Source organism: Dermochelys coriacea, chromosome 7 (genome assembly GCF_009764565.3).
Source record: "Dermochelys coriacea isolate rDerCor1 chromosome 7, rDerCor1.pri.v4, whole genome shotgun sequence".
Classification (NCBI taxonomy): Eukaryota; Metazoa; Chordata; order Testudines; family Dermochelyidae; genus Dermochelys; species Dermochelys coriacea.
Genome location: NC_050074.1, coordinates 115,997,329 through 116,023,653, shown reverse-complemented (window position 1 = coordinate 116,023,653; position 26,325 = coordinate 115,997,329). Strand labels below are relative to the sequence as shown.

The 26,325-nt window shown below is 38.3% G+C and overlaps 1 protein-coding gene across 17 annotated transcripts in view; it reads left to right on the top strand.

The window, feature by feature from the left end:
- The window catches only part of VTI1A (vesicle transport through interaction with t-SNAREs 1A), a 362,693-nt gene that overhangs the window by 192,405 nt on the left and 143,963 nt on the right, over nucleotides 1-26,325 (top strand). For 15 of the 17 annotated variants that reach the window (XM_043519147.1, XM_038410869.2, XM_038410868.2 and 12 more), the window contains 2 exons: nucleotides 19,936-20,006; nucleotides 26,165-26,226. In XM_043519147.1, coding sequence (XP_043375082.1) covers nucleotides 19,936-20,006; nucleotides 26,165-26,226 — 133 coding nt within the window. Of the gene's footprint in view, nucleotides 1-19,935; nucleotides 20,007-26,164; nucleotides 26,238-26,325 lie in introns of all 17 variants that reach the window. The other 2 variants (XM_038410870.2, XM_038410871.2) reach the window with 1 other exon arrangement.

Genomic DNA, 26,325 nt, shown 5'->3' with positions numbered 1-26,325 from the left:
GGAAACATGGCTGGCTCCCTGTTTGTCAAGAATGGAAAACATTGATGTTTTCCATAATTATTAGTAATAATGTTGATTTTAGTAAATGATTCCCTTGTGACAACAGGATTTACATCCTATTTGCTGATAGCCTTCTAAATGATAGCATTTGTTTTAAGAAGGTAAAATGTGTCAGTAATACAGTACACGTATAAATCTCTATTCTGCACCTGCATTGTATTAAGCCAAGCGCTGGTGATTCCTGTTTCTTATGAAGGAAATACAGCTGGATTCTGTGCTGATTTATTTATTTCATTCCATGCATTTCTAAATACCAAGCACTGTAATCTTCAGGTACCTGGATTTAGCCAAGACTCCCATTTATTTCAGGTGGAATTCTGGTTGTTAAGTGTACATGGGGACAAAGAAAAGTAAAACAAAACAAAACTGACAGTATTGTCAAAGTGAAACTTGAATGGAGAGTTAAAACCAGTGATTTCCAGAAAGTAGAAGATACTATGTCCTCTTCTTTAGTAGCATTATTTATTTATTTATTTATTTATTTATTTGTACCGTTGTAGAACCTAATACCCCATTGTGCTACCTCTGTACAAGCACAGAACAAAAAGAAAAGGAGTACTTGTGGCACCTTAGAGACTAACAAATTTATTAGAGCATAAGCTTTTGTGAGCTACAGCTCACTTCATCAGATGCAAGTGAGCTGTAGCTCATGAAAGCTTATGCTCAAATAAATTTGTTAGTCTCTAAGGTGCCACAAGTACTCCTTTTCTTTTTGTGAATACAGACTAACATGGCTGCTACTCTGAAACCTGTCAGAACAAAAAGACAGTCCCTGCCTCGAAGAGCTTACAATCCGAGTACAAGACAACAGATGGCTACAGATAAACAGATGGGGAATACAAGGAAACAGTGAGATGGATACTGGTCAGCATGATAGATAATGATCTTATCTTATCCAGTGGCCTAGCTATTGTCAAGTTTTTTGTAGTTATTGTAGCAAAGGAGAGTTTGGAGGAGGGATTTGAAGGAGGCAAGTGAATTAGCTTTATGGGTGTTTACAAGGAACTTCTCCCAACATGATGGGGTAGCATAAGAGCTTGTCTGTTGAAGGTGAAGCATGAAAGTGCTTGTCTGAAAATATAACAAGTGGACAGTGATGGCTTCTGTCATTGCAGATCAGAGAAGAGCATTGATATCTCAACAGTGAAGGAGAGGTTAGGGATAGGCCATGGAAGGGTCTTGCAAGTAAAGATAAGTGGCTTATGTTTGAGCCAGTAGAGAAGAGGGAGCCAGTGGGGAGAGAGAAAGAGAGGGATGACATGGTCAATGCAACAGGCTAGGAAAATAATTTTTGCAGCAGGATCCTGAATGGATATGAACACGATAAGAGTGCATTTTTCAAGGCCAGAGAGAAGGAAGTTTCAATAACCAATATGTGAGAGGAGAGCCTGCATGAGAGTTTTAGCTGTGTAGGTGGATAGAAAAGGCCGTATTTTTGAGATATTATGCAGAAGGAACCTGCAAGTTTTAACACAGCCTGGATATGAGGATCTAGAGAGAGGTCATGAATGGAAGATGATGCCTGGGTTTCAAGCTTAAGTGACAGGCAGGATGATGGTAATGTCCAGAGTGATTGAGAAAGGAGGTAGAGAGGAGGATGTTTCAGCCATGTTGAGCTTGAGCTGATGACTAGACATCTTCTAATGCGAGAAAGACAACCAATATTTCAGTTTTAACAAAAGGAAACAGGTGTGGAGTAGAGTGGTGGATCTACAAATCGTCAGCATAGACACGGCAATTTAATTTATGTTTGTGAATGAGGTTACCTGGAGATAAGGTATAGAGGGAGAAGAGAAGGGGACCAAGGACAGAGCTCATGGAACTCCCACGGAAAGTGGGAGGATGCATTAGAAGGAGGATCTTCCTAAAGATATACTGAAGAATGACTAGAGAGATTGGAGGAGAATAGGGAGGACAGAGTCATGGAAGCCAAGGAAGACAAGATTGCAATAAAAAAGAGCGTGGTGAATAATATCTAAGGAACCTGTGGTCTTATGTTAACCGGCAGCACTCGCTAACCTCTCTCACACACACTGGTAGAGATTTAAGCCATCTTCTCAGGAAGAACAAGGGCCCTTATTATACCCTACTACTTAGTAAAAAAACTAAGTAGAATATTTTTTTCTTAAGTGGGGGGGATCTAATTGTCATTTTAAACAGGTTCTTTAAAATCCCATAGTTTTACCCACAATAATCCAAGAACATTTAATAAGTCTTAAAATATAACACCAGGAGATCATTACTCTTGAGACCTTTGTACAAAGTAGCAAAATGTGTTACAAATATGGCAAAAACCTCTTTATTTCTTATTTCCTACTATGATTATATGAAGAAAGAAAAATATTCTGTTTTTTCTTCACTTGCAGTCTGCATCCTATTATTATCTATTGTGGGCCAAAATGGTCCCTAACGTATCTGTTGAAGCCAAGGGAATTGCATCAGGAATGAATTTCACTCGGCATATTGTGACAGGGTCGGGCTGGATGGCTACAGGAGAGCAATAGAAGGCAGATATATTAGCCGCAGGTTAAGTAGGTCCCTTTTCCCTGGGTAAGGTAACAGGGAAGGTTCCAGAACAATCAGGAACCTTCTGGAGACAATTAAGACAGACAAGCTGATTAGAACACCTGCAGCCAATCAAGAAGCTGCTAGAATCAATTAAGGCAGGCTGATCAGGGCACCTGGGTTTAAAAAAGGAGCTCACTTCAGTTTGTGGTACGCGTGTAAGGAGCGGGGAGCAAGAGGCGCTAGGAGCTGAGAGTGAGAATGCAGACTGTTGGAGGACTGGGGAGTACAAGCATTATCAGACACCAGGAGGAAGGTCCTCTGGTGAGGATAAAGAAGGTGTTGGGAGGAGGCCATGGGGAAGTAGCCCAGGGAGTTGTAGCTGTCGCACAGCTGTTCCAGGAGGCACTCTAGACAGCTGCATTCCACAGTGCCCTGGGCTGGAACCCGGAATAGAGGGCGGGCCAGGTTCTCCCCAAACCTCCCAACTCCTGATCAGACACAGGAGGAGTTGACCTGGACTGTGGGTTCACGAAAACGGCCAAACTGAGGGCTGCCATGAAGCTCCAAGGCGAGCAAATCCGCCAATAAGCGCAAGACCCACCAAGGTAGAAGAGGAACTTAGTCACAATATTTAAGTAAAACACTAGTAATTGCTGTTTTGTCTACAACTGCCAGTGCAATCCTTTAGAAAACAAAAAGGGAACTTTCTTATGCATCACATATGACAATAGTGATATAGTTATATAAATACCAGTGCCAAGTTTTTGTACTACAAGTAATTGTTAAGTATGCTTAGTTACTGCAGTGATGATAGACAAAACTAAAGATAGATATATAAAAACTGAATTAGAAAAGTAGCATAAACATGAGACACAATTTCACTCTGCTATTCGTCAGTATGTAGATAGGAAAAAAGTTTTTTTTTTAATTATGTAATGTTTAGACAGCTGGTACTGTAAATGAATCATCTCTAAAGTAAAAATGAGGTTACCATAGATGACCACAAACCTGTATAAGTTGTGTTGAATGACTATAACAAAAAGTAGTTGAAATGTCCTCTGTTTTCAAGTCATGATGGTTGTCATTTGATTAAATAATGGTGCATTCCGTTTGATGTCTTGTCTTTATTATTCACGGGCACATCCGTGTATATGTCTTATCTTTGTATAAAGTGTTGCTGGCAACCACATATTCATACAGCTTCCTATTTGCACACCTGCAACACACTTGTAGTTTGTGCGTCTTGTGTAATTTTAATTCTTCTTCTTAATTGTGGTACATTCACCAAATTGGGGGAAATCATCATTCAGGTACAAAAAGAAACTGCTTAGTGTTTGAAGGAATTTGATAATTTTGCTGTGGTTCCTAGCTTGGCAGGTGGTAATAATGCCTATGCCAGCACTGTCAAAATATGAAAATTAAAGTGACGATGGGTTTTAATGAAATCCATTTGACAAATATAATTAAGGTGTTTTAATATGAAGCCCTGTAATAAAGACTACCGGTGGACTCCCTGAGGTCCTGACTAATTGTGTAGATTGCTTTTAAGCTTTGAATAGTTTTATTGGATAATGAACTGTTAAGAAGTGTTAGATCTTTCTTAAGCAGAATTTGGTTTGAAAAAGAAGAGGAGAGACAGGCCTGAGGTGTGGCATTTTAAACATAATTAGAAGAAAGATTTAAGTTAACATCTTTGATCTTGCTGTCAGTTTTTGATTAGAGCTGTAAATGCTTTAATCAAGTGTAGTGTAGTCATTATATTTCTAACTGTTTTTAAACTGTGAAATTACTGAGACACTGACATCAGTTTAACACATTTTGAAAATTTTCAGCAAAGTTGTGTTTGTAAACTGGGTGTTTATATTAAAATGTCAGGCTGCAGTGATTTACCAATTTAATGATAATTGCATAATTATAATATTTTGTGGTGAACAAATAGTTTGGTAATTTTTTCTAAGATGAAGTGTAATGTGCTGTAGTTGATGAGAACACGCTACTTATTTTTTGTTTTAAAATCTTACCATTTTTTCAACTGAAAACATATTCCAAATTAGAATTTATTGTATTGGAAATATGTAGACCATAAAATACATTTCACTCTGTCATTATGTCCTTTATATTTCACTAGAAAAATATGTATATCTGTAGATATATTTAGAAAATGGTGCTGAAGACTTAAATAGCCAAAAATGGCAATAATAATCTCTGGGCATTTTACCATCTTCAGCTGATTTAATATATTTGTAACTAACTTGATTGTTTCCAGTTGGAGGCAGTTTGAGTCTAGGAGTGGGAGTCAGCAGTCCTGGGTTCTCTACCTGGTTCAGACATTGTCTCATTGTGGGCTTGATCATTTTGTGGTGCTGAGCATGAATGAAAATCAGTGTACTCAACACCTTGCCAGGTCAGGTTGTGTTTCTCTAAGTAGCCACACAATGCAGCAAAACAAAATGTATCAACCTCAAAGGAATATAACTATTGATATGGTTTGATATTATAAAGTGTATATATGAGGAACAACTAGAACGATTATTGATGACACTGGATCACTAGAATCTACTGCCAGCCAAGCTTGCAATTGTCATACCACTCCATCACTGTTGGAGCACAACAAAACAAAATAACAACCTCCTTCCTCATTCTGACCCATTCTGAGTGTGCATGGGGAAAAGAGGACTTTTATTGCATGTCCTGGAAGTTAACGGATCTGAATTCTGGTGAACCAGGAGAATGGGAGATGTGTTTTAGTCCAATTGAGTGTCCCTCACAGACAATGGCCTGCTGGCATTTCTTTCTCTTTTATTTAATGGCAGCTCCAGCACAGTTGCCTCTGCTGATTGTAACTAAAGAGGTTTGGAACAAAGAGAGAGGCTGTCTCTCAAGTAAGCCTTACCGAAACCGATTTTAGGGCTTCAAAAGGGAAACCCAACACCTTGAATTGCCACCGGGAGCCTGCCCACAGCCAATGCAGCCCAACGATCATGAGCGATACATGCGCTAGACTAAAACTGCTGCTTAATAAGCAGGCTGCTCCATTCTGGACAAGCTGGAACTTCTAAATGAAGCCAAAGTGTAGCCTCAACTACAGCTCATCTAATCTTGAGATGACAAAGGGTCTGGATAAGCATTGCCAGCTAGCATCAGAAGAAAGCAGTCACACTTGTCTTATTAGACACCTATTGGAAAAAAAGCACCCTTTAAAACAGCTGCCATGTGAGCATGTAGCAGCAATGTGGATCTGACAAGATCCCTAAGGATATGACTACACAGCTCAGGTAGACATACAAACACTCACTCTACTTGAGTTTAGCAGATTACGAATACAGTGTGGTTGTAGTACAGTACCTCAGATGGTGGCTCAGGCTAGCTGTTGGAGTATAGTCCCACCCAACCCCACCACAGCCAAACTACTATTTTTAAATGCATGAGCTGGAGCAAAACTAATGGGTGTGTGTTCACCAAAGCTGGGAATCACACTTCCCAATGCTGTGTAGACTTACTCTAAAATGCAAATCTTAGCAACAGCAGATGCCAAAAATCAATTAGCGAAGGGCTGATAGAACTCTAGCCGCACAGCTCTTAGACCCCATGTGAAGGGCTTAAGATGTTGTTCCTAAAATTTGATTCTACTCTGAAAAGTGGCATTATGGAGGAGTCTATATTTGCGTCTCAGAAAATATTTGCATCTCAGTTTTCCAGAACAAATGTTAACAGTAAAAGGAGATTCTCTCCGCCGCCCTCCCCCCCCCCCCCCCGCCATGTCCAGCTCTACAAACTCAGATTGGATCTTTAGCTCAAGCGGAGTTGTTTTTTTCCCTCATATCATCCCCACTGATTAAGATTTAGCAGGCCAAAGTCCACTCTCTTATACCTCTGTAACCCCATTTTGTTTAGATGGGATACACTGAAGAAACTAGTTGTCTCCAGTGTGTTTGCACAAGTGTAACTGAGGACAGAATATGCCCTGCAATAGGAATTTAGCTCACAATTCTGCAGATATGTGAAACTCCCTCTCCCATAGCAGTGTTGACTTCGAAAGACTAAACAATAAATTTACTTCTGTCATTAAAGTAAGCAGAGTTGACTCTGAGTACAGATAAAAAACAGAATGTTAGAGTGAGAAGGTGTCATTAGAACTGTACTGTGAAAGTGGTGCACAGATGCATTTGCTGGGGTTAATTTCACTCTAAGTGTGAAGTTTTTTGATGATATAATACTAATCAATTGCAGACTCTAATTAATGTTTTAAATATAATTTTATAGAAAAATAGGGAGGTGCCATGAAAACGAGAGATCCTTAGCTGTTCGCAGAATAAATAAACTTTGAAAAAGTCCCAATTGTCCAAACAGAAAAATATAAATATATATAGAAGAGCAATTGTGCCTGCCATCCACAGATATCATAGCAGCAGCTGTGTTAGTCTGTATCCGCAAAAAGAACAGGAGGACTTGTGGCACCTTAGAGACTAACAAATTTATTAGAGCATAAGCTTTCGTGGGCTACAGCCCACTTTATCGGATGCATAGAATGGAACATATAGTAAGAAAATATATATATATATATATATATATATATATATATATATACACATATACACATACATACAGAGAAGGTGGAAGTTGCCATACAAACTGTAAGAGACTAATTAATTAAGATGAGCTATTATCAGCAGGAGAAAAAAACTTTTGCAGTGATAATCAAGATGGCCACTCAGTAAAAGATTTAAGGGTGGCAATTTTGCAACAGAAAAGCTTCAAAAACAGACTCGAACTAGAAACTGCTGAGCTTGAATTAATATGCAAACTAGATACCATTAACTTGGGTTTGAACAGAGACTGGGAGTAGCTGGGTCATTACACATATTGAATCTATTTCCCTATATTAAGTATCCTCACACCTTCTTGTCAACTGTCTAAATGGGCCATCTTGGTTATCACTACAAAAGTTTTTTTTCTCCTGCTGATAATAGCTCATCTTAATTAATTACCCTCTTACAGGTTGTATGACAGCTTCCACCTTGTGTGTGTGTGTGTATATATATATATCTATATATATCTATCTTCTTACTAAATGTTCCATTCGATGCATCTGATGAAGTGGGCTGTAGCCCACGAAAGCTTATGCTCTAATAAATGTGTAAGCCTCTAAGGTGCCACAGGTACTCCTGTCCACAGATATGTTACTCCTATTGAATTCACTAGTAGTATTTGCTTATTTATAGACTAATTATTTGTCAACTAGTTGTTCTACATCACTGATTTAATGATACATTTCTATTTATCTTCAATACCTTTGGCCCCTATTACCATAATATCTGAGTGCTTCCCAATTTTTTAATGTATTTATCCTCACAACACCCCTGTGAAGCAGGGCAGAACTTTTATCTCCATTTCACAGATGGGAAACTGAGGAAAGAGAAGCTTAGTGATTCACCCAAGGTCACACTGGAAATCTATGGAAGAGCAGAAAATAGAACCTACATCTCCACAGTCCTGTTGTAGCAACCTAATTCCTGGACCATCTATCATCTGTAATCCTCATCCTTCCATTTGCAAATGGAGGCGTGACATTTCCAGACACAGGGCGCTGATGGATGGAAGGGACATCTTTCTGTTTTCTGAGCAAAAGCCACTCTCATGAGTAAAATGGCATGCATTAGACATCACAGATTTTTTCCAGTTGTAAAATACATGCTGAATACACTAACATTATGTTGAAGTTTTAAAAAATTGCCACCTTCTTGAAGTTGTAAAAAAATTGCCTCTTACATTTGCACATGGAGCTGAAGGTTCATGAATAATTTTGAATTCATTTTGCCTCCACTTTTAAAAGATTTTTCTTTTTGGTAAAAATCTCTTCTACTCAGCATCTTAAAAAAAAAATACGCAACTCACATACCTCAGTACTTTGAGATTTGAACTTTGCATGCAGTTTGAATACATGGCATTTTGTTTTCAAGAAAGAGTTTAGTGGGTATGGGGAAGTGGGGAATCTATTGAAAGGATTAGCTAATAAACATTTCCTCAGCCCTGCTAACATATGCCCTTGTGTTAGCGTTTTGCCATGTTGGTAATTTATACCTATTAAACCTTTGTTTTGTCTATTACTGATTCCCGGGCTTTTGTTTGCATTTATTGTCAGTAACAAGCATTTCATTTTTATATGGGGGAAAATGGTCTCAGTTATTTCTACTGTACTCAAAAAGGAGAATGGGATTTGCAAATGATAAATGGGGAAGTTGACTAGCTAACTAATAAAGATTTGTCTTAATCAAGTATGATTTGTCAGAACAGGAGCGCACGGGGGTCAGGGCACATGCAATGAATAATACAGCATTCACAGGAGAAAAGAACCAGGCAAAAGGCCTCATAAATATGCTGCGATTACGCGCTGCTAATTCGTATTCAAAGAGTTAGTTCACTGTAGCTAGCTCCTATTGCTGAGCTATTCACTTGCCTTGTGGTCTCTCCAATGTATAAGAAAAGTTTTTGTTTAATTTTCTTTTTTATTGCATGTAATTTTTAGCATGGCTTTATTTTTGCACAGAATAAATATCCACAGTTTTTGGTTTGAAACATAATTTACAATAATAATTTATAATGTGATTCATAAATAATCCTTTTGTTTTGTTTTGTTCTAAAGTCCAGCATCTTATTTTTCATTTAAATATGAATGTGGGTGCAGCAAGAAATATATTCTCCTTTCACATTCAATATGTATTGCTGAGGAGTGTAAGTCCAGTTAAAAAGCTATCTTTACCTATGGAAGTAGTAAAGATCAAACATGCAGAGAATGCTTGCTTGTGTTCCCAGCATTCTTGACTTTCTAATAAGGCTCTAGATTCAGATTACGCAGGATAAATCTTTTAATATATCAGTATGAGTCTTTTAATATAATGGTATAAGGGTAAATCTGAATAAACCTAAATATCTTGATACTTGATTTTGGATTTGTTTTTTAAGAGCTCTTTTTGCTTCAAGGAGCCATTTATGGGTCTGAAATAACATAAGATATAGTCTTTTCTTGACTTTTCCTCTATCGAGAAATAGAAACACTAAGAGAACACCAGTTCTTATTATTTGAGCCTCAGAAATGGTTCCTTTAATAATTAAAAAAGCACACAATGAATATCAATGCAGACAAAGTACCTGAAAGTCAAATATTTGTGGGCCATGTTGTTTTCACTTAGCATTGTTTGTATGTTGTGTATTTGGATATGTATTAAAAATCTCTCTCCCACTCCTTAACTTTAAAATGTGTCTTTGTCTTTCCAAGATGCTTCTGCCCTTTTAATAGGGTAACTGACTTTGATTTCTGCTTGCCGGTGAGCCTACTGGGCCTAACCTATTTTGCATTAAATTTTATGTGCCTTGAATTGTGTTTATTGCATTGAAGATAACTGAGCTGTAGAGGTTGAGCCAGCCTTATGATTTTCAGAGCCTCAAGCTGCCAGATGCAGAAATTGGCATATGAGTTGCCTGCCCGTACAGTCACACCCGTTTTAAGTCTTTGCAGGCTGCAATACTCAGGGTCCAAAATAATTGGTTGCATTGCCTGTTACTTCATATGAAGTTGTTGAATAAAGGAACGTGGAGTTTGAATTTACCTGTTTGAATTCAGCCTAGGTTAGACGTAGCCACAATTCACTGTCATCTCATGGCTGCTTGGAGATCTGGGTGAAATTAGGGGATAGTCTTGGTCCAATTCCTAGAGGAGAGGTGTCCTCGGCACAGACTAAATGTGATCAGAATTGTGACTATTTTGCCACCTTTGAGGCAGTCTGAGCAGAGAAATCAAGAATTGAATGAACTGCTCTTTCAGCCCAAGAGGTAGTGCAGTCTGGAAGGTACCTTAATAGAGCAGCATGCACTACCTGAACTGTACCTGTTGTCTGGATAAAGAGAGGACGACAGAGTGTCTAACGTGGTTAGGTCAGTCCCTTCCACTAAGAATAATAGAAAGGAAAAATAAGTGAGAAAAAAAATATTGTGACTTAATTCCAACTTCACTTAAGTTAGAGACTTTAAATGGGATAGCAGGATATTTATTTGTCTTATTGCACTGGGCAAGGTACTTTTCTGAACAGTTGCTCCAAGAGGGGAGGAGAACATTTGAAAAGAGGATTTTGGAGCAGATGAATATTACTGAACTAGCATATAGCTTGAACAATGGCTGGACTTCAGTATAGGTAAGCCCACAGTCGAATCAAAGCCTGCCACCTCCTATGAATGATTCCGTGAGGATGTTAGCAAGTGAGCTAAGATAGATAGATGTGTGATGAAAGTAGACAGAAAAATTATCAGTTAGTGAGAAATGGGTACTTTTTATCCCAGTAGATTGATATATGTTAGAATTTTAGAAAAGGTAAGAAGCCCTAGAAAAAGAAGAGGCTACTAGAGGTGAAGTTACCAGGCCTGTCTCATGTCATCTCTCTTCCTCCTCCCTTCTCACCTGCCATTTCCTATTACTTCTCATTCAGATGTTTAGCCACTCCCGAAAGAGTGAGGGGGAGGAGAGGAAGCATTGGTTTTAAACTGCTGCAGTTCACTCCTAAAGGTATTGATGTTGTCTAGCCTCTTTCTCATGTACCTTTTCTTCCATATTTGCTATCCGTTGTAGAAAGCAGAAAGTCTGAATTTTTGGTTTCCCTGATCTCGAGATCAAAATACCATGTTTTTTGCTGTTGACCAATAAAGTGATTTTTATGAATTTTCATCTCAATTCATGTAACGTTTTTATTTTAAAGAGGTTTGCATTTTTAAGGTGGATTGGGAATTGGGTTGGGACTTTTTTTTATTTTTGTTTTGCTTTCACAGTGAGACCAACCAGGCAGCTTCTTTTACCCTGTCTTGTAACTGAAGTCATGAAAGCACAAAACTTTGTGGTTGTCCTTTTCATACCTTAGCAAAGGTGATATTAAGTATCCTTTCTAAGATATACTCTAACCAGGGCCCTGTTGTATATAATAACAATTGGACTTCTGTTTTTTCCTGTATGTACCCATCAGCATCCCATTTACTGCAGATACTTAGTCATTTGAATAGCATAACTTTCTCATTTCACTATGCTGCATTCTTTTAATGTTTTACAAATATTCTCTCTATTGACTTATAACCATTACCTGTTGATTTATCAGTAATAACCTGTTTGTCATCTAATGACTTAAAGATCAAAATGACTTTCTCTCATTGTTATCTCTTCTAATGAAATATATATATTTCATATATAAACTGCAAACGTGTACATTTATAAGGCTTCTACTTATGTAACCATACTTAAAGATGTCAGCATTTTTTTTTTAATTCACTTTCTGCTATCAGGTACCTTTTCACTCAACCCTGAACTCTTTTGCTTCCTACAGTATATTTTCTAAGTCTATAAAATTGCTTGCTGTCACCTCTGAAACACTGCTCACATATAATATTTTGTAACATGACTTTTTGCAGAAATTCTTATTGATGTTTTCGTCTTCTGTAATTCCCTCCCTTTAATACTCCCAAAGTCCAAACTCTCCCAATTTTAACCTGACCAAAATGTGACAACCATACCATAAAAGGGTTGCCACCACTTGAGCGGTGCCTCACAGCAAGAATTCCCTTTGCAGCAACCTCCCTCGGTTCTACCTCTTCAGGGCCCCTCTCAGGTCCCCCACAGCCTTTCTTATTAGTCCGACCACCCTCCATCTGGGTCTGGTTGAATGCCCAAAATCATTCCAAACAGTCCATTACTGCAATTCAGAGGTTCAACTTATCTCTGGCTCTTCTGGCATCCACATGGAGTTCTTCGCTGCTCTACCAAGGGTCACTTATCATAGCTGTGTCCCCTAGAATTTAACTCTCTGGCTTCCTTCTCTTTTCAGTGTCTCCCCTTTTTCTGAGGGAAAATGCATTCTATATACTGCCCTGCTGCAGAGAAAACTTCTCCTGATTGGCTGAAAGAAGAAGGGAGCTCTGATCCTGTACGCTTTAAAGGAATGGTTCATGGGGTTTTGCCTCCATCCAACTGCTAATTCCTCTTTTCTGCTACAGAGCCATTTCCTGAGCCTTTGTGGATTCAAACAAATTCTTCTGCACCTTCTGCTCTTAAAGGACCAGTATACCCCATTTTGCAGACCTTGAAAGAAAATGCCCCCACACTCAAAGATCTTAACTGGGTTTCTGTCATTTCAGTACTCACTACAAATACATCTCTATTTCAGGATCTTTCACAGATTTGATATATGCTTCTTTTTAAGTCCTGATTCCAGAAATCATCTGTATTTAAGAAGGCCACTTAAGCATGTGCTTAGGTGCTTTCCTGAAATGGGGACGAAGACTTCCCCTCTATCTCTTCCCTCTTCCTCTCTACCATAGGTGGCAGCTTTTCTACCTCTCTGACCTAACCATCTGAACATCCTTTTTAATTCTTTAACATTATCTTTACATCCCACTCTGTGGTCCGTCTGTGTCCCTCTCCCACCTCTGTTTGTATGTCTAGTAAGTCTGTGTATTGTATGTAAAACACAAATGTGAAGTCTTATTGAACAAGCCATCTAGCATTCTCCCCATAATTTGGTCACGCCTATCGTCAACTCTTTTATCACATCAAGACGTGTGCTGCGTTTTACTGATAAGTGCAGGAATATACCACACACGGGTGACATTTTGATATGAAAGATACTGTGTAAAACATACATTGTCTTATATTATAAATCTCCATTTTAGTAAGGTTGGAAATAGCTGATTTAAGAGGTTATCTGTATATAAATTGCATCCTTGGAAAATATGTACAAGTCATATGTATGCATAGCTCTCTTTCACATGCAAACACCCACAAAACTGCACTAACTGATGTCCTATCCAGCTTGTTTTGTTCTTTTTAATGCTGATGTAATACCATGCATCAGGCACATCACACAATTTTTGCTTGCTTGTTTTCTTTGGTTTCAAACCACTTAAGCATTTATTTACCTTACAGGCTAGACTGATTTTGAAAGAGCCTCTCTAATCACTCAAGTCAATAATACACATTTTTAAAGAATGACTAATGTATTTACCCAAGAGACCAGTATAGCTGTGAATGAGCCTTTCCAGTCTGTTGGATAAATAAATATGCATTTTATAAATTCCATGGAAGGATTCTTGGTTTTTCTTTATGCATGAAAAAGAAAATAGACTCCAGCAGAAAAAAAAGTATTAAATCTATGACGTAGGTTCTCTGTTAAAGGGATGCTTTCAAATAACTGTGTATGTGTTTTCATTTTTATTTTTTTTCTTTCCATTCTCTCAATATCCTGTTAGACCCTTGTAAGTATAAATACTTTTCCTGCAGATTTTTCCTTTCTTTATTTAGTAACTACTTCCCACCCCTATTTTTGAATGGGGTTTCCATGAACATGACTATTCATTTCACAACTTCAACCATATCCTATCACAGCATCTTTATTTATGCATCTGATCATGTGCAAAACTTTGGGAAGTGATATCATCTTCTTGCTTGCACAACCTGCCCATATAGAATTAAGCATCATTTGATAAGGGCCACACCAAAAAAGAGTGGTACTGTCAAATTGCTCATTGATGAAGTGGTTAGTGTCCCCCCACCTGATTTTAACAGCTTCAAGGCAAAATCAAATGTGTGGCCTGGGAAGCCTGATACTTGTTGTCCTTTTAAGCCTAATGCTCAATTATGACTTTCTTTGTGCGGGATTGTAGATGATGATGATTATTATTATTATTATTGTTCATTCTCTCATTCTTAAGCTATGCTGTGATGTGTGTATTGACTGTTCTTGCCTTGTTTCAATTAGTACATGAATTATAGTGGTATAATTGTTTGTACCCCTTTGCTTTGGGATGTTTTAGCTGTAATTTTTAGAACATAATTGTATGTCACTTTCAGAAACTCACTTGGCCTAGGTCAGTTTTACATTACGATGATTTATTTGCGTTACAGCAGCATCTACTGATTGGTTTTGGGAATCCCATGTACGTGTATGCACACCCCTTCCCCTCCCCCCCCAAAATAGTTTAAGATCAAAAGAGCTTACAGTCTTGACATAAGGCTCCATGAATACAGCACATTTACAATATCTGACAGCTCTTTGGTTTCTAGTCTTGGTCCTAAATGCCTGCATGTGAACCACAATGTACTTCATAAAACTGGCCACTGTGTGTAATTGTAGTAGCCTAGTAACTGATTCAACAAGATAAATAGTCTGAAAGAATCTAAACTGCAATCCTGGATTAAATGCATACATTTGCTTCTTAAGATTGGTGAAAGTTTGAACTGGCAGGAAAACATCAGGGACATGAGGAAAATAATGTAATATGATAGTAAACATAAGGCAATAGTATCAAAGTGATAAAAGGTTCTATTTAAGAGCTTAACTCTGCTGCTTCCCTGCCCATGGAAGTCTTGGAGCAAAGTGAAGAGGTGCCTTATATCATTTACCTACAGTGCATTTCTCTACATTATTGACCTTGCATCTGCAAAAATCTCATTGATTTTAGTGAACGTTCTGAGTGGAAGAGCTGTACTATAGGATGCTTAGATCAAGGGTTCAACTTATGATGCTCAAACTGATAGCCACCTCCGTTAGGTCTCATCTTTCAACTTACGCTGTTATTTTTGCCCAAAAAGGGCAAAAGATCATCAAATGCAGTGCAAATAGATTTCAGAGTAGCAGCCGTGTTAGTCTGTATTCGCAAAAAGAAAAGGAGTACTTGTGGCACCTTAGAGACTAACAAATTTATTAGAGCATAAGCTTTCGTGAGCTACAGCTCACTTCATCGGATGCATTTGGTGGAAAAAACAGAGGAGAGATTTATATACACACACACAGAGAATATGAAACAATGGGTTTATCATACACACTGTAAGGAGAGTGATCACTTAAGATAAGCCATCACCAACAGCAGGGGGAGGAAAGGAGGAAAACCTTTCATGGTGACAAGCAGGTAGGCTAATTCCAGCAGTTAACAAGAATATCAGAGGAACAGTGGGGGGTGAGGTGGGAGGGAGAAATACCATGGGGAAATAGTTTTACTTTGTGTAATGACTCATCCATTCCCAGTCTCTATTCAAGCCTAAGTTAATTGTATCCAGTTTGCAAATTAATTCCAATTCAGCAGTCTCTCCTTGGAGTCTGTTTTTGAAGCTTTTTTGTTGAAGTATAGCCACTCTTAGGTCTGTGATCGAGTGACCAGAGAGATTGAAGTGTTCTCCAACTGGTTTTTGAATGTTATAATTCTTGACATCTCATTTGTGTCCATTCATTCTTTTACGTAGAGACTGTCCAGTTTGGCCAATGTACATGGCAGAGGGGCATTGCTGGCACATGATGGCATATATCACATTGGTAGATGCGCAGGTGAACGAGCCTCTGATAGTGTGGCTGATGTGATTAGGCCCTATGATGGTATCCCCTGAATAGATATGTGGACAGAGTTGGCAACGGGCTTTGTTGCAAGGATAGGTTCCTGGGTTAGTGGTTCTGTTGTGTGGTGTGTGGTTGCTGGTGAGTATTAGCTTCAGATTGGGGGGCTGTCTGTAAGCAAGGACTGGTCTGTCTCCCAAGATCTGAGAGAGCGATGGCTCGTCCTTCAGGATAGGTTGTAGATCCTTGATGATGCGTTGGAGAGGTTTTAGTTGGTGGCTGAAGGTGATGGCTAGTGGCGTTCTGTTGTTTTCTTTGTTGGGCCTGTCCTGTAGTAGGTGACTTCTGGGTACTCTTCTGGCTCTGTCAATCTGTTTCTTCACTTCAGCAGGTGGGTACTGTAGTTGTAGGAATGCATGATAGAGATCTTGTAGGTGTTTGTCTCTGTCTGAGGGGTTGGAGCAAATGCGGTTATATCGTACCGCTTGGCTGTAGACAATGGATCGAGTGGTATGATCTGGATGAAAGCTAGAGGCATGTAGGTAGGAATAGCGGTCAGTAGGTTTCCGATATAGGGTGGTGTTTATGTGACCATCGCTTATTAGCACCGTAGTGTCCAGGAAGTGGATCTCTTGTGTGGACTGGTCTAGGCTGAGGTCGTTGCCAACTCTGTCCACATATCTATTCAGGGGATACCATCATAGGGCCTAATCACATCAGCCACACTATCAGAGGCTCGTTCACCTGCGCATCTACCAATGTGATATATGCCATCATGTGCCAGCAATGCCCCTCTGCCATGTACATTGGCCAAACTGGACAGTCTCTACGTAAAAGAATGAATGGACACAAATGAGATGTCAAGAATTATAACATTCAAAAACCAGTTGGAGAACACTTCAATCTCTCTGGTCACTCGATCACAGACCTAAGAGTGGCTATACTTCAACAAAAAAGCTTCAAAAACAGACTCCAAGGAGAGACTGCTGAATTGGAATTAATTTGCAAACTGGATACAATTAAGAAAAGGAGTACCGGTGGCACCTTAGAGACTAACAAATTTATTAGAGCATAAGCTTTCGTGAGCTACAGCTCACTTCATCGGATGCATTTACTCTGAAACCTGGATACAATTAACTTAGGCTTGAATAGAGACTGGGAATGGATGAGTCATTACACAAAGTAAAACTATTTCCCCATGGTATTTCTCCCCCCCCCCCCGACCCCACCCCCCACTGTTCCTCTGATATTCTTGTTAACTGCTGGAATTAGCCTACCTGCTTGTCACCATGAAAGGTTTTCCTCCTTTTCCCCCCCCTGCTGTTGGTGATGGCTTATCTTAAGTGATCACTCTCCTTACAGTGTGTATGATAAACCCATTGTTTCATGTTCTCTGTGTGTGTGTATATAAATCTCTCCTCTGTTTTTTCCACCAAATGCATCCGATGAAGTGAGCTGTAGCTCACGAAAGCTTATGCTCTAATAAATTTGTTAGTCTCTAAGGTGCCACAAGTACTCCTTTTCTTTTAGTGCAAATAGAGTAAAACAACTCCTGTAAAATTAATGATCCATCCAGTTATGTATCTGTAGAGATTGTTGGAAAGGAAATGCAGCTCTCTCAGTTCTCGGACCCCTGTGCCAATTTGAACTTCATGGCTGAAGGTTTAATCCCTAAGTATCATATCAACAATTCATTTTGTGATATTCTGGCTGACATGCAGTCCTTCCTTATTTATTGATGTCTTCAGTCATCAGCAATGAGAGGAAAATACACTATTTGTCAAAGTGATGGTGGATTACCCTCAGTTACAATTGATGCTGTTGTCACGTTGATGGTTAGAAAATTAAACTAAATCCTTATAAAAAGCTAAGCAATGGTGAACATACCATTGATAGGAAGAAAAAGATTTGAACAAATACAGTAACTTTCTTAAGTTGGCATATAAAAATACATAGCTGCATCCTTCAAAGATATTTTTGAGTTTTGTTTGTGAAATACCAGACCATTTTAGCCAATGTGCTTTTTATTTCTTCCTTTGAAAGAAAATCTTCTCCTGACTCTTCTTTTAACTTATACACACACACACACACACACACACACACACACACACACACACACACACACACACACACACACACACAGAGCTGACACTAGTTTGCTGGAATTTGGCTGATTGTTTTACTTTACTTTTTAAATAAAATATATTTTTCTTAAAAAATACAGTGACTATATGTATCCTCTTATGTATTCCAAGACTTTAAATGCTTTAATAATGATTGATAATAAGCACATTATAGTTTCATCCAGAGGGTTATGAGACATACATGCAGATGAGTCTGGAGTCACTTTTCCTACTTTACCATGTGTATAGCTGTGCTCCACCTTACAGCTTTTTAACTCAGTAACCACATATCTTACCACGTTTCACCTTTGGGAGGCATTGTATATACAGCTAAAAGTAAAGAGCTGCAAGCCAGCAGGGACAAGATAGCATAATGGGGATGTCAATTTGTGGTCAGATATCTGAGGAAATATTTATCTTACTTTTACTGTACTTGGCATCGGATCCAGCAATATAGACTGTAATGAATATTTTTGGTCTTTAGCTGACAGAATATATATATCACTGTGCACTGAAATTATTATTAAGGGGGGAGAAAAGGATGTCCAGGATTTCTTTGCCTCATATTTTAAAAAAGTTTAAGGCAGCTTAAAGTTGGATCATGTCCTGAAAATTTAAAATTGTAAGTATTGCTATGTTAATATATAACTGATTTTTTTCTTATTCAGTCTCTTTCTACAATTGTAAGAATCAAATGTCAAGATCTTGCTTATTCATAATTCAGTAACATAGCAATAGCAATATATTGTTTTTGTTATTTAGAGAAATATGCAGTATACTTGATTTGGTTACTCTTTTCTTGGCACAGGTAGGCTGAGCAGCCTAAAGGAATGTGCCTAGAACTGGAAGTCAGAAACTTCTGTTTATGTCAGACTTGCTATGTGGCCTGAGGCAAATTGTATCCGTTTCCCCTTCTGTAAAATGGTGATCATATAATTTACTTTCTTCCCTCAGGGGGATGTAGAGAGGATTAATTAATGTTTGTATAGCACTCTGAGATGGAAATCTCTTCTATATACGAGGTGGTATTATTTTCTTATACATGCATATCTGTAATAGCTATTTCAGGTTAACATGAGATTAAAGTTATTTCAAAAGGAAAGTCCTGTCCTTGTTCACAGCCTTCGTGTTATGTCTTGAAGCCTGAATTTTTCCCATAATTTTGCAATTATTTAATCCAGCATGGGCTATGGAAACAACCAGCCGAAGTGTAAACAAGAGATGATGCCAACCAATTGATTAATGTGACTGTTATCAGAAATACTAAGAGACCCAGAAGAACACATCTCCAAGCTTGCCAGAAATGCTAGGCCATCAGTGGACCAAAGCAGAACACCAGTTGTGTGGGGAGGAAGGGTTAACACTAAAATAACAGAATTTCATTTTAGTAGGAGGTGGAGTTAGGAGTGCAGGAAGAAAAGCATTCCACTAAAGTCTGTTGTTTCATAATCTCCATAACTGTGCTGGTATCTCTTAGTAAAAATTTCCTGATATTTCCCAGCAAGAGAAGCAGAAGGGGAGAGACAACGGTTAAGAACATGTGAGAAGTATGAACTCCCATACTGCAGAACAAGTATGAAATTCTTCTTGCCAATGTTGTGTAGACCAAAGGTGAACATGAATCTCTATAGCCTAAACTATCTCATTAGACTGTCAATGTGACAGCTTCTGGTTTGACTGTTACCTCTTCGTGTGTATGATATTTAAGACGTTTAAAGCTTGTTAGTGATTTCATCGTTGAATTTAGGTGGAGTGATTAGGCTATCTCATATGTTACAGTGCTTTTTTTCTTTAAATATATTTATTAGAATTTAACCTGGCATGTTGGGGGCTTACAGAGAAAAGCTGTATTTTTCAGGATTTATATTTTGATTTTTTTAATGCAGAGCAGATTGGACAGGAAATGTTGGAAAATCTGAGCCAAGACAGAGAGAAGATCCAGCGTTCTCGGGAAAGGGTAAGTTTGACTATAAAGAATTGCTGGTCTCGGGTTTTGTGTGCTTTGGGCAAGTTCACTGTGCAAGCAGAAATAATCCAGTACATTGATTAAAGCCTTAAATAAGTCAACTATTATATCACGATATGTAATCACAACCCACATTACTTATTAAAAAGTAAAAGTCCAATAGGGGCATGATCCTGCAAACTCTGAGTAGTACAAGTGGTCCCATTAAAGTCAATGGGTCTGCATTTGCAAGGAAGAAATTGGCCCCAATCTTGCAATCAGACCTGATAAATGTGTGTCTTGGAATTTTTTCAAGCTCAATTTTTTTTTTCTGTTTCTTCCTGTTCCTGCCTGGAGCAAGGTCAAGAAGGAATGAAATTTTCCTAGAAAGCTGACTGGTGAGTCTCCAGTCATAAGACATCCAAAGACCTGTTGTCAGAAATGGAAGACCTCAAATTCCTAGTACTCAGTCCCATTATATGCCTCTTAGTTACTATTTTCAGATCTCCATTAGATCCATATAAGAGTATATGTCTGTGGCATGAAGTCCACTTGAAGGCTGTGATCTTAGCTCACATCTCTATGTATCCCATTTTCTAAATTGTTGTTGTTAAAAGACCAAAGATGGAGGCCATTGTGGCCAATACCTTTGCACTACACATGCAAAGGCATCATGTTACAGAGCAGGGAGATAATAAACTATTTCTGTAGGACTCAGGTATGACTACACTAAACTGGAATGTTGCATTCAGTTCTTAGCCCCTCATTATTGAGAAAATATTGACTAATTGGTTGAATTTACTTAGAGTAAAGTTTAAATGAGTTAGATGTATGGATAAAGGTATGTAGCTTGGCTAAACATTAAAGATATTATAATAGTTTCCCTCTGTTTGAAAAATGTAAACTCTTTAGATGGCAAGGAATGCATTAATTTAAGACTGATATGGGGCATAACTAAAAATATTTGGAATGATCTAAGAAATTAAAGATGTAGTTTGCATATCAGGAAGCATATCCCACAGAGATTTACTAGACTCCCAAGGAAATGATGGAAACCACATTGCAAGAGTCACTTAATTTACCAAGAGTGAACAGGGTTCTGAAAAATAATGGGTTTCAGGGATTAATACAAAATTATCAGTAAAACTGACAAGATTTTCTAATTTCCACCATACCACTCCACTCCATCAGTCCCAACTTATTTCCTTCTCCCTGCTTTCTCCTATTATTTAAAATAAATAATTTTTTAAAACTTGTGCACTTGTATAGATTTTCATTTTCTGATCTCAAAGCACCTTCCAAAGGAAAGTACTGTTATACCCATTTTGCCAAAGGTCACACAGGAAGTCTGTCAAACCTTAACCACAAGATCATCCTTCCCAATTTCACAGAAAAAGTTAACATAGGTTTTCTTTCCCCCAGTGTATCCCAAATCTGTAACAGATTGTTCAATATATGACTAAGACATATTATATGAATGTCCATTTTTATTTTCACTTGCCAGCCATGCTTGAGGTTTTAGGTTTGTACATCAACAGCTAATGACATTGCAATTGGCTAAAACAGAATTCTCTGGCTTGACATAGCTGGGTTTTTTTGTCATTGGTTGTTGCACTCATCGCTGAACTCATGTATTAGCAGGGAAATGGAGGAAGAGCTATCTTGGAAATATTTTGTTTTAGAATAAGTGTATTTATGATTTGAAAATCTGTATGCTGGGTTTTTTGCCAGTGCAGAATAGAAGAGGTTGCGTTTTTATTGTTCCCTTAGGCTGTTTGCCTATTTGGTCTAACTTTTCTTCTGCTTGTTTTTACCTTAGGAATACCAGGTCGTGACTTTTGCTTGAGAACTTTGTCAAACCTGGATAGTGGCAATCTAAGAATCGCTACCCTGAGCAGAAATTTTACCTTTCAGGTTTGCCAAACTCCTCCAGCAAAAAGAGGGAAGTTAGGAACTCATAATTAAAGCTAAAAAGCAGAAAACTTCTTTTTATCACAAAAGAAAGGAAGGAAAACAACATATTACCCTCCCTCTTTTACCCACTGTGTTTGAGCCTATCATTACACATAATAAAAGAGCAACAGGAAAACACACACATTTGCTTACAGTTCACCTCTGGCACAGATAAAAACATGGTTTTGTAATGAGCTTATAAAAAATTGCAGCAGTTACGTTTTTCTGTTGCATGTGTCATACTGGATTAATCTGGTTTTCCAGAAGTTGAATCAGCTATACTTTACCTTATGCATCATAAAGCACCCATGACATGGCCTTCCCAGAACAAAGCACACAACCTATCACCTCATGGTTCTTGGTTACAAAGCATTGGGACAAACTCCAACCTTTTCATCCAAAGTGGGGGACGGGAGTGTCAATTATTTCTATCCTTCTACTTTGTTCTTCTTCAGTAGCATTTAGTTAAATAATATAACCACAAAATAATTCTGTAAAATATTATAGAAGACATTCATCACTAAAGGCCGTATCTGGCAGACATTTACTACTAAGTGTGGTGAATGCAACTACTCACAGTGGTTAGTATTAAACATGACAGTAAATATTTGCAAGATCAGAAAATGGAAGCTGTTCTTAATGCACTTTATGTACTAGGTATTCACTAGGTACTGTTGGATGTAACCTATGATAGCGAAAATTCTTCATTATCTAGAGATTCCCGCTTACAGTTGCCCTTTTACTTTTTATGGATTTATAACGCAGAATACGTTTGGTCTCCCAAACCGAAGTCTCTGATAGCAGTAAGGCATTGATTGCCCTACCTGCTGAATCATCAGGCAACCCATTAAATCTGAATTTATAATGAAGTAGTAAATGTTGGATGAAGTGTGGTAAAATTTAGAAAATAAATAAATGTATACCCATCTCTTTCATGAACTTTCCAGACAAATCCCCTCTCTTGTGGTTAACTCTCACTCTGCCACATGAGCCATGGAGGCATTCCAAGCAGCCTATGGGATGTGCAAGCTTCTAATATAAAGACCTAAGTAATCTAGAAGTGAGGGTATAAAGATTCCCCACCAACAGTCCCTCGGTTCTATTTTTGCACCTGCTTACACAGGTTGTAGAACTGTCCTCTCTCATCAACTTGGAAAAAAAAAACCTTAACATTTTCTAGTTTTCCTTTCACCTTCCCCTTTAGATTTCAACTGCACTGTGTGTCTGTGCATGTGTGTATCTATAGTTTTTTTATTCTCGTTCCCCTTCAGAGAAAATTGTTGTAGTTTACAATGCATTTCAAAGAAGGGCTTGCTACAGTTGTTAGGTTTTGCTGAGCTTTATTCCTGACTTTGCTGTCAGTGCAGAAAAGCTAGATTAGGAGACAGGACTCAATGACTGAGGAAGTTTCTTCCCATCTGATGTCCGATACTGAAATTTAAGATATGTGCTTTTTACAATGGTAAAATAACCAGGATTAACTAGCAAATTTGTTGTCTTGTCTGTCTATGAAGAAGACAGTAGAGCTGTGCAAATAGCTGAGTTTTTGATTCACTGCCAGTTCCAAAAATTGAAGAAGAAAAAAATACCTATTTCGGGGCATCCTGAAACCTACATTTTTTAAAAAAAGAAAAGGAGTACTTGTGGCACCTTAGAGACTAACAAATTGATTTGAGCATAAGCTTTCGTGAGCTACAGCTCACTTCATCAGATGCATTTAGTGGAAAATACAGTGGGGAGATTTATATACACACATAGAGAACATGAAACAGTGGGTTTTATCATACACACTGTAAGGAGAGTGATCGCTTAAGATGAGCTATTACGATCAGGAAGAGGGGGGGAAGGAGGAAAACCTTTTATGGTGATAATCAAGGTGGGCCATTTCCAGCAGTTAACAAGAACTTCTGAGGAACAGTGGGGGCGGGGGAGAAATAACATGGGTAAATAGATTTACTTTGTGTAATGACCCATTCACTCCCAGTCTCTATTCAAGCCGAAGTTAATTGTATCCAGTTTGCAAATTAATTCCAATTCAGCAGTCTCTCATTGGAGTCTGGTTTTGAAGTTTTTTTGTTGAAGGATAGCCACTCTCAGGTCTGTAATCGAGTGACTGGAGAGATTGAAGTGTTCTCCAGCTGGTTTTTGAAAGTTATAATTCTTGACGTCTGATTTGTGTCCATTTATTCTTTTACGTAGAGCCTGTCCAGTTTGACCAATGTACATGGCAGAGGGGCATTGCTGGCACATGATGGCATATATCACATTGGTAGATGCGCAGGTGAATGAACCTCTGATAGTGTGGCTGATGTGATTAGGCCCTATGATGGTGTCCCCTGAATAGATATGTGGACAGAGTTGGCAACGGGCTTTGTTGCAAGGATAGGTTCCTGGGTTAGCAGTTCTGTTGCGTGGTGTGTGGTTGCTGGTGAGTATTTCAACTCTTCTGGCTCTATCAATCTGTTTCTTCACTTCAGCAGTTGGGTATTGTAGTTGTAAGAGTACCCAGAAGTCACCTATTACAGGACGGGCCCAACAAAGAAAATAACAGAAAGCCACTAGCCATCACCTTCAGCCCCCAACTAAAATCTTTCCAACGCATCATCAAGGATATACAACCTATCCTGAAGGACGACCCATCGCTCTCAGAGATCGTAGGAGACAGCCCAGTCCTTGCTTACAGATACCCCCCAACTTGAAGCAAATACTCACCAGCAACCACACAGCAGAACCACTAACCCAGGAACCTATCCTTGCAACAAAGATAAAACCCATTGTTTCATGTTCTCTGTGTGTGTGTGTGTGTGTGTGTCTATAAATCTCCCCACTGTATTTTCCACCGAATGCATCCGATGAAGTGAGCTGTAGCTCACGGAAGCTTATGCTCAAATAAATTTGTTAGTCTCTAAGGTGCCACAAGTACTCCTTTTCTTTTTGCGAATACAGACTAACATGGCTGCTACTCTGAAACCTACATTTTTTGGCATTTTCGGTGAATAGAAAATTGCGAAAAGCAAAAACCGTTTGGGTCCTACTTGATATTTTGTTCAACCCAAAACTTGATGTTTTGTTCAACCCATCGCCAATTATGTTTTGTTCAACCCAAAACGAAAGGTTTGTTTTGATTTTAGGCAATTTGATTTTAACCACTTTCTTAAAAAAACAAAGGAAACCTGGTGCTAGATTCCCAAGGGGATCTAGGCACTGTTCACAAAACCAAGGAGGAGAAGGCACCCAAGGCCCACTTCTTATATCCAGTAGACCAATGGTCGGGACACTTAGCTGCAATGTGGAAGAACTAGGTCTGAATCCTCTCTCTGAAGCACAGACTGGTAAAAATACTTAAATATTTATTAGGCCAGAGAGATAGTGAGAATCACTCTATAGCCTCCCTTTCTTGGACTGAAAACTGCTCTTAAATCTGGTATTTGCCTAAAATGCCGTGTTTACTATAGAGCTCTGTAACAAGAAAGTTAATTAAGTTCATTTGGATATGTAGTGTTGCTGAGCACTGTTAAACCACTACCTTTTTTTGACCAAAGGGGTGGGTAAAGTTGTTATAATTATAATTAAATATATTTAATCTCATATACACCCATATATAGTAGTTTGCACAATCTGTAAAGTGTTTTGGGATCCATTTCAATTAAAGTTGCTATAAACTGTAAGATTAGTTCCTACTTTCATATTTAAAATAGGTAAAACTTTGCTGTAGAAGCACTATGAAAATATTTTAAAGATATATTTTCCATTGTATCAGTCATATGACATTGTTCTGTGATACTGTTTTTCCTTCAGATTGCTTTGTCTGGAGCATCTATGTAAACAACTGAAAGAACAGTATGTGAAAAAACAAGAATAGCTAACCCTTTGAGTATCTCCTCGTCCCTTGGTACCCTCATTTAACTCCCGGTAACATTCATAGGACACGCACACACACAGAGACACAATGGAAAATATAGATGCTAATCTGTAATGCCTTTTATTCCTCAGATCTTTATTTATAGAGCCTTTGCTTTTTGTCACATCCACTGTTGAATCTTTCATAGATTTCATCTTTATGTAAGGAAAAAAAATCTACACTTAAATTTTAGAGCTTTACTAGAATTGAATGCGAGCTAAAACTGAGGAAGATTAAACCAATGTACAATAGAACTCTGCTGTTTGTACTTAATGGAGTGCATGTGGTATTTTTAATATAACCTTCTTCTCCTCAGCTTAGAGAAACAGATGCAAACTTGGGAAAGAGCTCCAGGATCCTAACTGGAATGTTGCGAAGGTAAGGACAAGGTAGGGATACCTCTGTCTCTATCAGCTTTATTATTTTTAATTATATCTCAGCATTTGGCTAACTTGCATGGTTTTTTCCTCACGATCC